We start from the raw sequence: 12,458 nt of genomic DNA, 5'->3' as shown, positions 1-12,458 counted from the left end.
CTAACTGGATTAGATCTATAAAACCTCCTTATAAGGTTAATAATGCTTATATTTATTAAACATGTTTAACTAAGCATTTTATTGCACAGGAAACACTGTTGGAACTTCAAACTACACAGTTATTCAGAGGCCGGCGATACGAGATCCAGTCCATGTAGGGGATTTGTTGACTCTTCAGTGTTTGGTCCTCTCTGATGCTGACAATAAGACATGTTCAGGACATCTGAATTTGTTCTGGGTAAGAGCCAGAGATAAATCTCCTCCTGGTATTATCTATACCGATGGAAAGGGACAGAACAAATGTGAAGAGACAGTGGACTCTCAGCAGAGGTGCGTTTGTAAATTCTCTAAGACGATCAACACATCTGATGCTGGGACTTACTACTGCGCTGTGGCCATATTTGGAAACATAATATTTGGGAATGGAACAAAAGTGGATGTTGGTATGATTTTATGTTTAAATATAATATTAATCTGAACAGATAATACAATTTGATGTACCATGATTTCTCTTTTCTCAGAAAATTTGACATGGTCTTTTTTTTTATCTTTTAATTACAGAGTCTACATGGGAGTCTAAATTTATTGAACTGGTGATAACAATTACCTGTTTGGTCATTTCTGTGATTATAAATATCACTTTCATCTGCTGCCAAACCCCAAGATCATTATGTAAACTCCTTAAAGGTAAGTGCAAAACAATTCATGTTAGAATCAAATTTTAAATGCATTTCTTTATTAAAATTTTCTAATAGTGTGTTTGGACAAACATTTATTACTTTGTGTTGAACGTACGCTTTAACATATTCTCACTCCCAGTCTTGAGTTATCACATCGGAATATAATTTAACAGAAATGTAATAGCAGAATCTAAGAATTTTAACATAATTAGCTGCTTAGCTTTCAATGTTAAAATTCTTATATTCAGCTCATGAATTTAACTGTGGATGCTCTTTAAAATGTAAAATTTTATACGTAACCTTTTGTCTTTTCTGCCGATACTCAGGGAAAGAGGCTTCATTTTCTCAAGCAAAACAAGCTACCTTCAGTCAGTCTGCAGTGTTTACTGTAAGTAAAATTACAAAACCAAATTAACTGTTGGAATATATTAAAACATTACTCGGCAAACTGATTCAGTAACAAGGTTTTTGATAAGCCTTTCATTTATTTCACAGAAGGAAGAGGACACTGACCTTAACTATGCTGCTTTACATTTCTCTGGAGCTAAAAACACAAGAGGAAAGGCTAAAAGAACGACAAAGAATGAAGAAAGTGTGTATTCCCAAATTAACCTCTAAATTCTTAATATCTTCTTGGAATCTTTTCCTGCACCATTAGCTCACAGTGGGAGTGAATAAGATGTTGATGTTTTATTTGTTGTGTTGAAAAATAAAGAAAAATATGTCTATAGTCTTATAAGTGTTTTAAAAGAATGTAAAGTTTCTTGGTTTTATTCTGTAATCATTGAAAACATTTCCCAGATGGATATTTTGTTCAAAAAAAATCTGTTTAAAATGAAAGATTATGACATTTGTTGTTGTTTTTTTAGAACCACTGAATATTAAAAATAAAATGAAGGCAGTTGTGATTATATTTTGTTTAAAAGCTGATATAATAATGGCTAATTAGAAGTGTGTCTAAACATCTTTATGATATATCTTTATTTATCTAATTAGCTTTGATAACACATAAGCCTCATAAAGTGTATCTTTTATGATACAAATTAAATACATAGAGATACCAGCTACCATATTAAACAATGTTTTACATCAAATCTGATTACAACATGTCATGTTTAAAACTTCCAGGCTCAGTGTGACTGCTAGAGTCACTTCTCGTGTAGCTGCCACATTCTTGCTTTCCCTCTGCTTAGTAAAAGCACACTATTGCAATATTAGAGTGTGATTCCCAGAATAAATATCTAAATATGCAAAATGTTGTAAAATTCTAAAGCAGGGAGGTTCATGAAAAGCCAATTTAATTTCTGTAACCAACTGTAGAACTAATGTAAAATGGAGTGAATTTTTCAGATGATAACTGATCTGGCTCAGCCTTGTTTAAAAGACAAATTCCACCTTTTTTAAATTTTATCTAAATCTTTCAGCTATCCAGCCAGGCAACCTCAGAAATTGTATGTATGTCAAAGCTGCTTATTTCCGGCATACAGGAACGCTGTTCGAATTTGTGCCGTCAATCCTTCTCACAAAAATAACAGCACACAATTTACTCACAGAGACAAACATGTTTTATAGACCATCAACCCACACATTTAACATAAAGATCCACAAAACTGAATAAACACGTAACAAGCACACACAAGTTTGATTTCTCTATTTCCTATCTATACAGATCTGTGTTTTTTGTGCTATGGTTGTATAAATAATTTCCAATCATTTAAGCCATTCTGCAATTTGTTTATTAAGCATTTAACAGGTCAGGCATACAGCTTTCATCCCACATACTCCATCCACAGAGATAAGATTCACTCCACCACACTTAACACAACACAAGTCATCACAAGGGAATTTACAAAATCGAATTTAATCAAATCATACAGATTGGTCAAAAATGTTCCTATCTTAAGAAACCCAGCAGATTGCATTGAGTCTTGACAAGCAGCATTCACACCTCCTGAAAGATCGCAGAGCCACAGTGGAAAGTCGTCTGCATTGTCGATGGCTTTACAGCAATCCCTCATACTAAGCGTGCATGAAGCGACAGTGGAGAGAAAAACTCCCCTTTAACAGGAAGGAAAACCTCCAGCAGAACCACGCTCAGTGTGAATTATCATTCACCTCGACCAACAAGTGACTTAGAGAAAACAGAGCAGAGATAACATCCTCTGGGGATTTCATGACCAAAACATGTTCTGTCAGGCTGTGTAGCACTAACAATTGCTGTCTTAGTGTGAAAGAGAGCCCAACCAATTTTCTCTCACAAGCTTTCACTATAGTGCTGTGCTTGATATATATATATATATATATATATATATATATATATATATATATATATATATATATATGCGAAAACCTTAATTTTGGGATCATTTCAAGATCAGTGGACACAGAAATGGATAAAACTGAAAAAAAGGTGACAGAAATAGAGCAGAGGAAGAAGAGGGTACAAAATAGCATCCTGAGAGTCTGCTACTACACCTGCAGTAAGAGATATTAAAAGAAAAGCAAAACCAAATGATAAGGTGTCACAGGTACAAACAACCAAATTCTTGATAACGTCACTAAAAAAAACACAGTATTATTTAATACGAGATGTAGAGAGTGACTGCTAAAGCTAATGATAGGGTTTATTCTGTATAGAAGTGAATAAGTAACCAGCTGAATCCAAACACTTATAGGTGTTTGTTACAGTGCACTCATGTATGGAAGGTTTATCCATAAGAAAAATGCTCAGTAGTAGTTGTGAGGAGCCAAAGACCCGCCCCTCCTGAACACCGAGTAAGACACCAGGGAAACCCGAACCCCAGATGCCTGAAAGGACACCCAGACCAAAGGTGTCCAAGAGGGAACAACACAGGGATGGCTGCCTTCCCCATCTCAAGGAAAAGCAGAGAGGACCCCCAGGAAACACTCCAGCAGCCATAGTGCCAAAGCCCCTGGGAGCTGCGGCTCCACTGGCAGACAGTTACGCCAGAGTGGATCCAGCCATGGGCCAAGAGACCCGAGGCCCAGGGGAAACATGCCCCATGAAGCAGCCGCTAGGAGTTGATCTTTCCAAAGAAAGTTAGAGATGGAAAGCAATGATTCGAGCACTGGCGTTTTTTTTAACAGCAAACTATATGCACATATATAAAGTAAATGAGTGATAACTTCTCAAGTTCAAGAATTTAATAAACAGAAATAAAATAAACATCCAGAGAACATCACTATAGAATACTGTTTATCTGAATTAACACCATATTTCAATCAACAAATCCTCTCTACTAGGTTAGTGAAACTTAAGTAAATCTACTAAGCAAAAGTAAGATTAAAAGAAGCTAAGGAACTATGTACACACAAAAGAAACACAAAGACAAAATCAAATGGTTGATCACCACCATCAGGATGATTCAGTGTGTCCTGGTTCACTGCAGATCAAAGTTAATGAACTAAAGTTCATCTTAAGGAATATGGATTGAGATCAAATTAGCTTAACTAATTTAGAACAACATTTGGTATCCGTTTTAACCCATTCACAATGAAAATCCTGAGTTAAACAAAACATTATTTGAAAAAATAACATTTTAAAGCATAATTTGCTGAGTAAAATTAGTAACATTTAGGATATTTTATTATTTATTAATGCAATTATTCCTCTGGGAAGCTAGGGGTCGAACCCTAAAGTTATACAGAACACCATTAAGTCAATATTAAGGTTCCATATTAATGTGGTATTAATAGTATTGAACGATGGCGGAGCGAGACGAACACAAAACATATGTTTAAAAGGAACTGTAGTTGCTTTGACTCGGGGTATGGTAGTAACGTTATAACGTTATGTGCCACTAATTTAAAAAGACCTTAAGCTCCATTTAGTCGTAATGAATGAACCGGAAAGCACAAACATCATTATCCCATGAATATATAAAACCCTTATGGACTCACACTACATCACCAGCATTGCATGGTTTCAAAGGAGCTTGCAGGAGCTATCCTGTAAGCTGCAGGGTGAGTGTTGGCCTACTGGTTAGAGCAGTGCGCTTACACTCTGAGAAGGTTGAAAGTATCAAGTTCAATCCCCACTGCCTGTACTCTGGATCCCTGAGCAAGACCCTTAACTCCTGATTGCTCCCCGGGCGCAGCACAGTGGCAGCCCACTGCTCCCCAAGGGGATGGGTTAAGATGCAGAAGTGAATTTCTCCATTGTGAGATCAATTAAGTTAAATTAATTATTATTATTTACTAAGTCAAACCTTAAAACAAAACAGTAAAACTAGTTTAAATAAACCAGTTGAGTTTCCCTGCATAACTCTGCCAAACCAGTCTGTGGCTCTGTGTCAGTTCGGTTCACTTTGGGGCATCCAGTTGGAAGCAGTTGAAGCAGGGTGAAGGCTGGTTGTCTGAGCACCAATAGGTGGCTAGCCCAAAATGTGAAGACAGGCGTCGTTTGGGAAACCAGGCCTGGGCAAGTTGTGCACAGCTCTGTGGAGGTTGTGCATCCAGGCTGTGGACATCTGCTCGGCTTTCCTGGCGTAGCGGCAGCGGGCGACTTCAGATCAGCCTTCCTCTTAGCTTGGCCTGGCCACAGGAGAGGAGACCGCTCTGCCTTGACTCAGCTTTCCTGCAACAGCTGAGAAAGGTTACAAGCAGACCGTCTCCAGGACAGTTGGCTGTTGAGTTACACTGTCGGTTTATCAGAAAGCAGATTACTTAGTTTGGTCGACCCTGTAAATGCTTGAGAGTCTCTGAGCCCCATGTGGCCCACATCAGTGGCTGGTCTCCCCAGCATGGACTCCTCTCTCCTCGAGCGTCCACTGGCAAAGAGGAAGTAGTGGTGTCGCTTGGCTTCATAGCAATGGCACATTTCTGAGGGGGACAGTTCCTTGATGCCTGTAAAAGTCTCATATTTCTTTGCTTATGACTCAGACTGATTTTTTCTCATGGCTTGATTGCACAACATATCACAGGGTCTAAAATGTTAGACAGCAGCTAGCTTGTCATATTTGGAGGTGAGGTTGGTGATTGGACTTTAACGCAGAGACCAAGGCAGGGAGCGGTTATGAGATAATTTAATGAACAAAATCCAAAAACTTACAAAAACACTGGAGAACTCAGGAGCAAAAAACCAAAACGTAAACCTGGGGTGGAACACGAGGAAGCGATAAGGGAAGGTTGCAGGCAGCAGCAGTGGGCACAGGAGTAGTAACAGGAGGTAGTGCAGTTAAAACAGGTGAAGCAGTGCAGAGCAAAGCAGAACAGAGAAACTAGCAGTGAGTGGAGAAACGAGAGGAGCTTAAATACTGTGAGGAGAGGAACAGGAACAAAGGCAGAGGAAGATTCTTAAATTAAGCACTGGGGCCCGTTCTTCGTACGTTGCTAACTCAGTTAGCTGTATTTGATTGTTGAAGATTTGGCATGATCTTGGATCGTTTGGTTCTTCGAACCTCATCTTGGACTTGCTGTCATAGCAACATGGGCGCCAGCTTAAGCCTGCTCGAGAGCATGCTTATTTCATGTAAACAGGATTAGATCGCAGCTTTAAAAGCGGAGAAGATAGGAAAGTCTGTCGTAGCCATATCCATTTTTACCTGTTTATTCTTGCACCTGTTGCGGAAGGTGCAAGAATAATTTGCAGAGTTTTTCGAATTAATCGCGTATTGCGCAAAAGAGAGGATCGTTTACCACAGCACGACAGTGTAATTGTAGAGAGATTTTTCTTGGTGGCTGTTATAAACAGACAAGTACATAATTTAACAGTGGCTTTTGAAGAGAAAAAAGTGGTAATACAGCCATAAATAGAAAATATTTAAGTTATTTGTATGATGGTTTGCTTTTTTTATCATATTCAGTAAGAAGATTTGTTCAGGCCATTTTATTGTGAAGTTTAGTTTTACTTTGAAAGGCTTGCTTCCTGTCGAGCCGCATATTGTATTAGAAAAAACTATGGATGGATTATCTAGACATGGAGCAATACAGTTTTACCGTGTAAACTGTGTATGACTTGGAAAAGGAAAAACTTCATTTTTTATAGATAAGGAATTTTTTTTTGTTAAAATTCCCAGTTTGCACGTGTCCTTTGCTTTCAGTGTTTAAGGAATGACACTGAAATGTGGATCTCTTGACATAACAAGTGCCTTTTTAAAATAAAGTATAATAATTAAAGGCTACCATTTTGTAGAATATTTTTGTATTTCACTTTTACTTGTCCCCATGTTCTAGTGGGTCCCGTGGAGGCTCTGATATAAAAGAACAAAGTAAATATGAAATTATTAAAATGCAAAAATTCATAATCTAGAAAGTGATAGAAACATCTACCATGGACAGTATTTACGCAATAATTTGTCTGCTACTTTTTGCTAGCCCTCTCTCCTGGCTTTAACAGATTTTGAGGTGTTCCCTGTTGTTCAAATTCGGCATAACCTTCCATTAAAAGCTCTTCTTCTGCTTGGGAGAAAAACTGTTGGCGTTCTTTGGCCATGCTGACAAGCCAATAGCAGCGTTGCTGATCATTGTTTCTACTATCGATACATTTCCCCTTTTAAACAGATAACTGTGCATTAATGCACAGTTATCTCAGATAACTCAATCCAGCCATAATAATCATAAACAACAGGTGTGTTTGAAGAACCCAATTAGCCGGATCATGATTAGCCGGATGAAGTCATCTTGGATGTGTCATTTGATCTCGGATGTTTTAAGCAACGTACGAAGAATGGGCCCCAGGTGTGGAGAAGGAGCTGGGAGAGAAACTGAGGAGAGAGAGAGCTAGTAGCAACAGGGGGCGAGAGAGAGCAACAAAGGAAAGCAGGCATAATGTAACTAAACAAACACATAAAAAAACACATAACTGTGTAAACCATGGCATAGCTGCTGATTTAGAAATAGTCCAAACGAGAGTAGAAATGATGGTCATTTGAAAAGAAAGTATATTCCTTATTGTTATTATGAAGAGATCACCATGCATCGCAAAGACCATAATGACTCATATATAGTTTGACTACATTTAATGATTGCCAACTGTGCTGAGTCCCTGTTGTATTCAACCTGTCTATTTTTTCATTTAGACCAAAGTTGAAGTCCCCACCTAAAAATAGAGAGAAATCCAGTTGTTTTGAAAGTATATGGAATAGTTTATGAATAAATGAGGGGTCATCTATATTTAGGCCGTGTACTGGCAATAAATAACTTTTGGTTATGAATAAATACTTTTACTATTACAAATCTGCCCCCAGGTTATATATATATATATATATATATATATATATATATATATATATATATATATATATATATATATATATATATATATATATAATTTTGTCTAATATTGTGAAACTAATGTTTATATATATATATATATATATAATTTTGTCTAATATTGTGAAACTAATGTTTTGTGGATTACAATTGTTACTCTTTGTCTAGAGTTACAGCAGGAAGAAAACAAAGTGTACTCAGGTGAGTTAAGATAATTCATAGTTGTTGCTGATTTATGAATTTCTTGTAATAAGACAATATCTGCCTTTAATCTTTTAAGCTGGTTAAAAATGTTAAACTTTTTCTCTATGTTGCTAGCTCCATGCACATTCCATGGCATAAACCTTAGATTCACCATAGGTGTGAATGGAAAGCTGAATTTGGAAAGTGCAGGTCTCTATAGAAATGTATATAAATATTAGTGCTGTCAAACGATAAAAAAAAAAAAATCACAATTATTTGCATAGTGTCAATAGTTAACTCAAGATTAATTGCTGTTTAATTGCATATTTTATCTTTTTATTTTTGAAAATGTAAAAGCCTATTTGGGAATTTTTAATATGCAATTGTGCAATAAATGACATATAAAAAACATGCTTGTAGAAACATTTTTTATTTTTTTTATTTCAAGCACTTTTCAGACATTGGAATGAAAACATCCTGGTGCCATAACATGTTAAACTATGGCCAATGATGACTCAAACATGGTAAAGATGAAGTGTTATGCTTCCATCTAAACAGTAGCATAATAGTTCAGAAATACAGATCTGTAAACAGTACTTCAAAGTACTCCGTAAACTTAAGTTATTTTGCAAAGATTGGACAAAAATAAAAATGTACTGTTAAGTACTTTTTTTCAAATCATATTACTCACAAAATAATACATAAATAAAATTAAATGTAAAACAAGTGGCTCCCACATTCATCTCAACAACATAACAGGATACATTTTGAATATTTTAAAAATGCTTAAGTATTCATTTGCTCTGAACAGGAACTGCAACAGCTATAAATGCATTCCACATGACTTAATTTATTTATTTGTCTTTGCACTAAGCTAGGTACTCAAACACACAAGCAAGTTAATATTTTCAGATCAGAGTGAAGCTCATTTCTTCTGGACAACAAGCCCAGACAGTGGAAATAATCTCTCACATGGTACACATGTAGCGGGTGTTGCTAAGTACTTGTGAGCAAGACAGGCTGTCTTGCCGTGTGCCCCTTCATGTTTGCACCACCACTCCAGAAGACATTAGCCACGACTCTGGATACAGACAGGAGGTGGATTGGCTGGTCCATCAGTGCAGTCAAAAGCATTTAGAGCTTAACCCACTCAAGACAGTGAAGGTGATGGTAAACTTGACAGTAAATTTTATAATTTGACTGATCCTATTTGATTAGATGTGTATTTTTTTTTAAATAAAAAGTACAGTAGGCTATATTTACTCTGTATATAAATGTTATTATTTTATGAATAATATGGGCAGTGGGTTCTTTTTTGTTGGTTTGAGCGCCTTCCTCCAAAAATATCTGTGCATATTACTAGATGTAAATGTTGACCATAATGTTAATGTAACAACATCCAAGTGTAAAGTAATTATAAATGGACACATTGGCAAATAGTGAATTGGTAAAGAAGGCACTTCGGAAAGAATTGAATGAAATAGAAAAATAAATGATATAGCAAAACATTTAATTCAGGTGTAAAATGGGATTTAGATAAATTTCAGGTTTAAATATATTTTATGTATGAAATAAAGTCTTGTTATCCTAAATACTAATTATAACTGAATTTTTGTTTTACTAGAATTTTATGGCAGTGTTGGGATAATTGCTTTGCCTTTGAGGGATTTTTTCATCACTCCTATTTGTAAGATTGCAAGAATATTGAATAGAAGTACTTAGAGGAAAAAGTAAGAGAGACAGGAAATACAGTTTCAGAGTATATTTTGGGATAACCAATCAGATGCATTTAACATTTTGAATACCACACCTCCTTTTTTCACTTAAACATCATCAAGTGTCCAAGTGAACACAATGTGAAGATGATTCTCTTGTGGATTACACTGCTCTTTATTCATCAAGGATGTAAGTTCTACCTAAAATGAAAATATTAATTGTCATATATATTCAGTAGCCTGCTAGAGATTTTATCATTTATCTTTATGCTGTAATTGCTTTTACACTGCATTGTAAATTTTCTTTCAATCCTAAGTATTTTCTTTTCATTTAGGCACATTGGTTCCAGTAATCACAGTTCAACTAGGTGAACCTGCAACCTTGACATGTAATTTGCCACATGAATGGTCGGGAATCAAGAGTGTCCACTGGTACAAGCAGAGTGCTGGAGATACTCTGAAAGTGATTACAATGCTGCGTAAAAACACAGACCCCAAGTATGGACCAGGGGTTTCAGACTCGAGACTGAAGACAACATATTATGAGAAAATCAGCAATTTGACAATTTTGAGGACAACTAAAGAAGATGAGGGAATGTATCACTGTGCAGTCCTTGACTGGACTGAAAATACCTGGAGAGGGACCTATTTGTCAATATTAGGTATTGTTTTTATTTTAAATACTTTAGTCCTGCAATCATAGTTAAGCCTGTAAATACACCTGGCAAATTTAGATTTAAGGCAATCTTTTGATTTTTATATTTTTTTTAAATTAATTTAACCATTTTGGAGCAGCACACCCAGAGTCCAGTTTCGAAAACAAAATATAGAGATAAATAATCCGTGAAGGGAAATAGGGTAATGTCATCAAATCAATCAATCATCAAACGCCAGTTGACACATCCAAAAAGTTGGACAGCAAGTACAAAAAGGCACTAGTTATTTAGAAAAGTATGAATCATTTTTGATATGCTGTTTTTTAATGAGTAGTAAACAAAGTATTTTATTTTATTTATTTTTTTACAAAATTGATACTCATTTTAGTTAATTGCATTATCGTTTGAAAGACAACCATCTCCCTTAATATTTATGCATAAAATTAAAAGAATACTGTACATTACATGAACAGTACGGAGCTAGCCTATGTACTGCTTGGTCCCCTAAAACGATTTGGAAGTATTCAACTGTTTCACCCTTTTAAGTATTACCATGCATGTTCCTAAACTTATTTTGTACTATGCAGGAGACAAAGAAAGAACAATGAACTATACAGTATTGCAGAGGAGAAGAGCAGCAAATACTGTTAGTCTGGGAGATACTACAACTCTGGAGTGTTCAATTCTGTCTGACTCCAAGAACAACACTTGTCCAGGAGACCTCAGTGTATTCTGGTTCAGAGCTAGATCACATAAATCTCACCCTGAAATCATTCTCACGGATGGAATCCCCCATGAGGACTGTATGAAGAAACACGACATGAAATGTGTTCATAGCTTCTTTAATGTCAGTAACTCCGAGTTTGGGACCTACTACTGTGCCGTGGCTGCATGTGGAGAGATATTATTTGGAAATGGGACTACTCTTGAAGTCGGTAGGAGTTATATTTATGTATATAAGTTTTACTAATAATGAAATTATTTAAAGCATGTCTTAAATACGGATATTTTGCTTGTTTCTTTTCTAGAGAAACCATCTGACTCTGCATTTATCATATCGGTGACTGTCATAATCTGCTTGGTCATTTCTGTCATTTTACATGTTACTATCATCTGTCACCAAACCTTTAAAAAAAGCAAAACACGGATTAAAGGTGAGGGTTGTTTATTCAATTCTATGTTCTTCGTATAGTAGTAAAGTTTCTGTCCTATATGCCTTTGTTACCGTGTATGATTTATTTTGTTCAGAGTTTTCCATGTTAAAAGTATAACAATACACAGTCTTCAGTCAACTATGTGTTTTTTTATTTTAGGCAAAAGATCAAGACATGATGATTTGAAACAACAAGAGGATAACCTTGTATGCACTCAGCAAACCATCAATAGCAATCAAATTCATTATTTTGTGTTTAATGTTTTTGGTGGATAAACTTACTTCATTAGTGCTATTTCTTTTCCACAGGATGACGATCAACATCATCTGAACTACGCAGCATTGCAATTTTCAGGGGGGAAAGCAACCAAAGGAAAGCAGATACAGATGGGTGAAAGTGTGTACTCACAAGTTAATTTTTAAATACAATTTCTTGTCCGTGTTGTTGCTGCCATGTAAATAGAATATATCTGTTTACTGAATATTAGGGAACTATTTCAACTTAAAAATTATGAATATTGATGTTATTAATTCACTTTTCCATGGTGTAAAAGTACATGCTTGCTGTTACTTAATTTTTTTTTTTAAATCATTCAAAATCCTAGTTATTTCCAGTAAGAATTTTAAGCCTTTTTGTCAAGAATGACTTATTTTATAATGCTTCTTTTGTACACCGTACTAAAATAAAAATGCTGAAATGCTTTGCCATACTCGTTGTGAACAAGGTAAAAAAAAATCTTAATACTATATTTTGGACTAAAGTACATGACATATCAATAAAAAGTGTACACAGACACAGATGTTAAGCAGTAAAATGTGTCCTGATAAATATGAACTT

General features: G+C 35.6%; 1 protein-coding gene and 1 long non-coding RNA gene across 2 annotated transcripts; both read left to right on the top strand.

Annotated features, from left to right (window-relative positions):
* Positions 1-217: 217 nt before the first annotated feature.
* On the top strand, positions 218-1,429 carry LOC118557343. Its single transcript, XR_004927817.1, has 5 exons — positions 218-238; positions 326-443; positions 562-687; positions 1,007-1,068; positions 1,176-1,429. It is a non-coding gene; the product is annotated as an uncharacterized LOC118557343 (long non-coding RNA).
* An 8,529-nt stretch (positions 1,430-9,958) lies between these two features.
* On the top strand, positions 9,959-11,934 carry LOC118557517 (titin-like). The gene is made up of 4 exons (XM_036127649.1): positions 9,959-10,001; positions 10,147-10,473; positions 11,055-11,402; positions 11,930-11,934. Exons 1-4 carry the CDS (start codon positions 9,959-9,961, stop codon positions 11,932-11,934), a joined length of 723 nt encoding a protein of 240 aa, XP_035983542.1.
* Positions 11,935-12,458: the final 524 nt, after the last annotated feature.

Source organism: Fundulus heteroclitus, chromosome 23 (genome assembly GCF_011125445.2).
Source record: "Fundulus heteroclitus isolate FHET01 chromosome 23, MU-UCD_Fhet_4.1, whole genome shotgun sequence".
NCBI classification, from domain to species: Eukaryota; Metazoa; Chordata; class Actinopteri; order Cyprinodontiformes; family Fundulidae; genus Fundulus; species Fundulus heteroclitus.
Note: the sequence above shows the minus strand (reverse complement) of the source record. Positions and strands in the feature narration are given on the sequence as shown.

Excerpts from the sequence above, each read along its gene's own strand:
- LOC118557517 (XM_036127649.1), top strand. The coding sequence starts at position 9,959 with ATGATTCTCTTGTGGATTACACTGCTCTTTATTCATCAAGGAT. Across the intron at positions 10,002-10,146 it reads GCTCTTTATTCATCAAGGAT|GCACATTGGTTCCAGTAATC; the intron begins GTAAGTTCTACC and ends CTTTTCATTTAG. Across the intron at positions 10,474-11,054 it reads GACCTATTTGTCAATATTAG|GAGACAAAGAAAGAACAATG; the intron begins GTATTGTTTTTA and ends TGTACTATGCAG.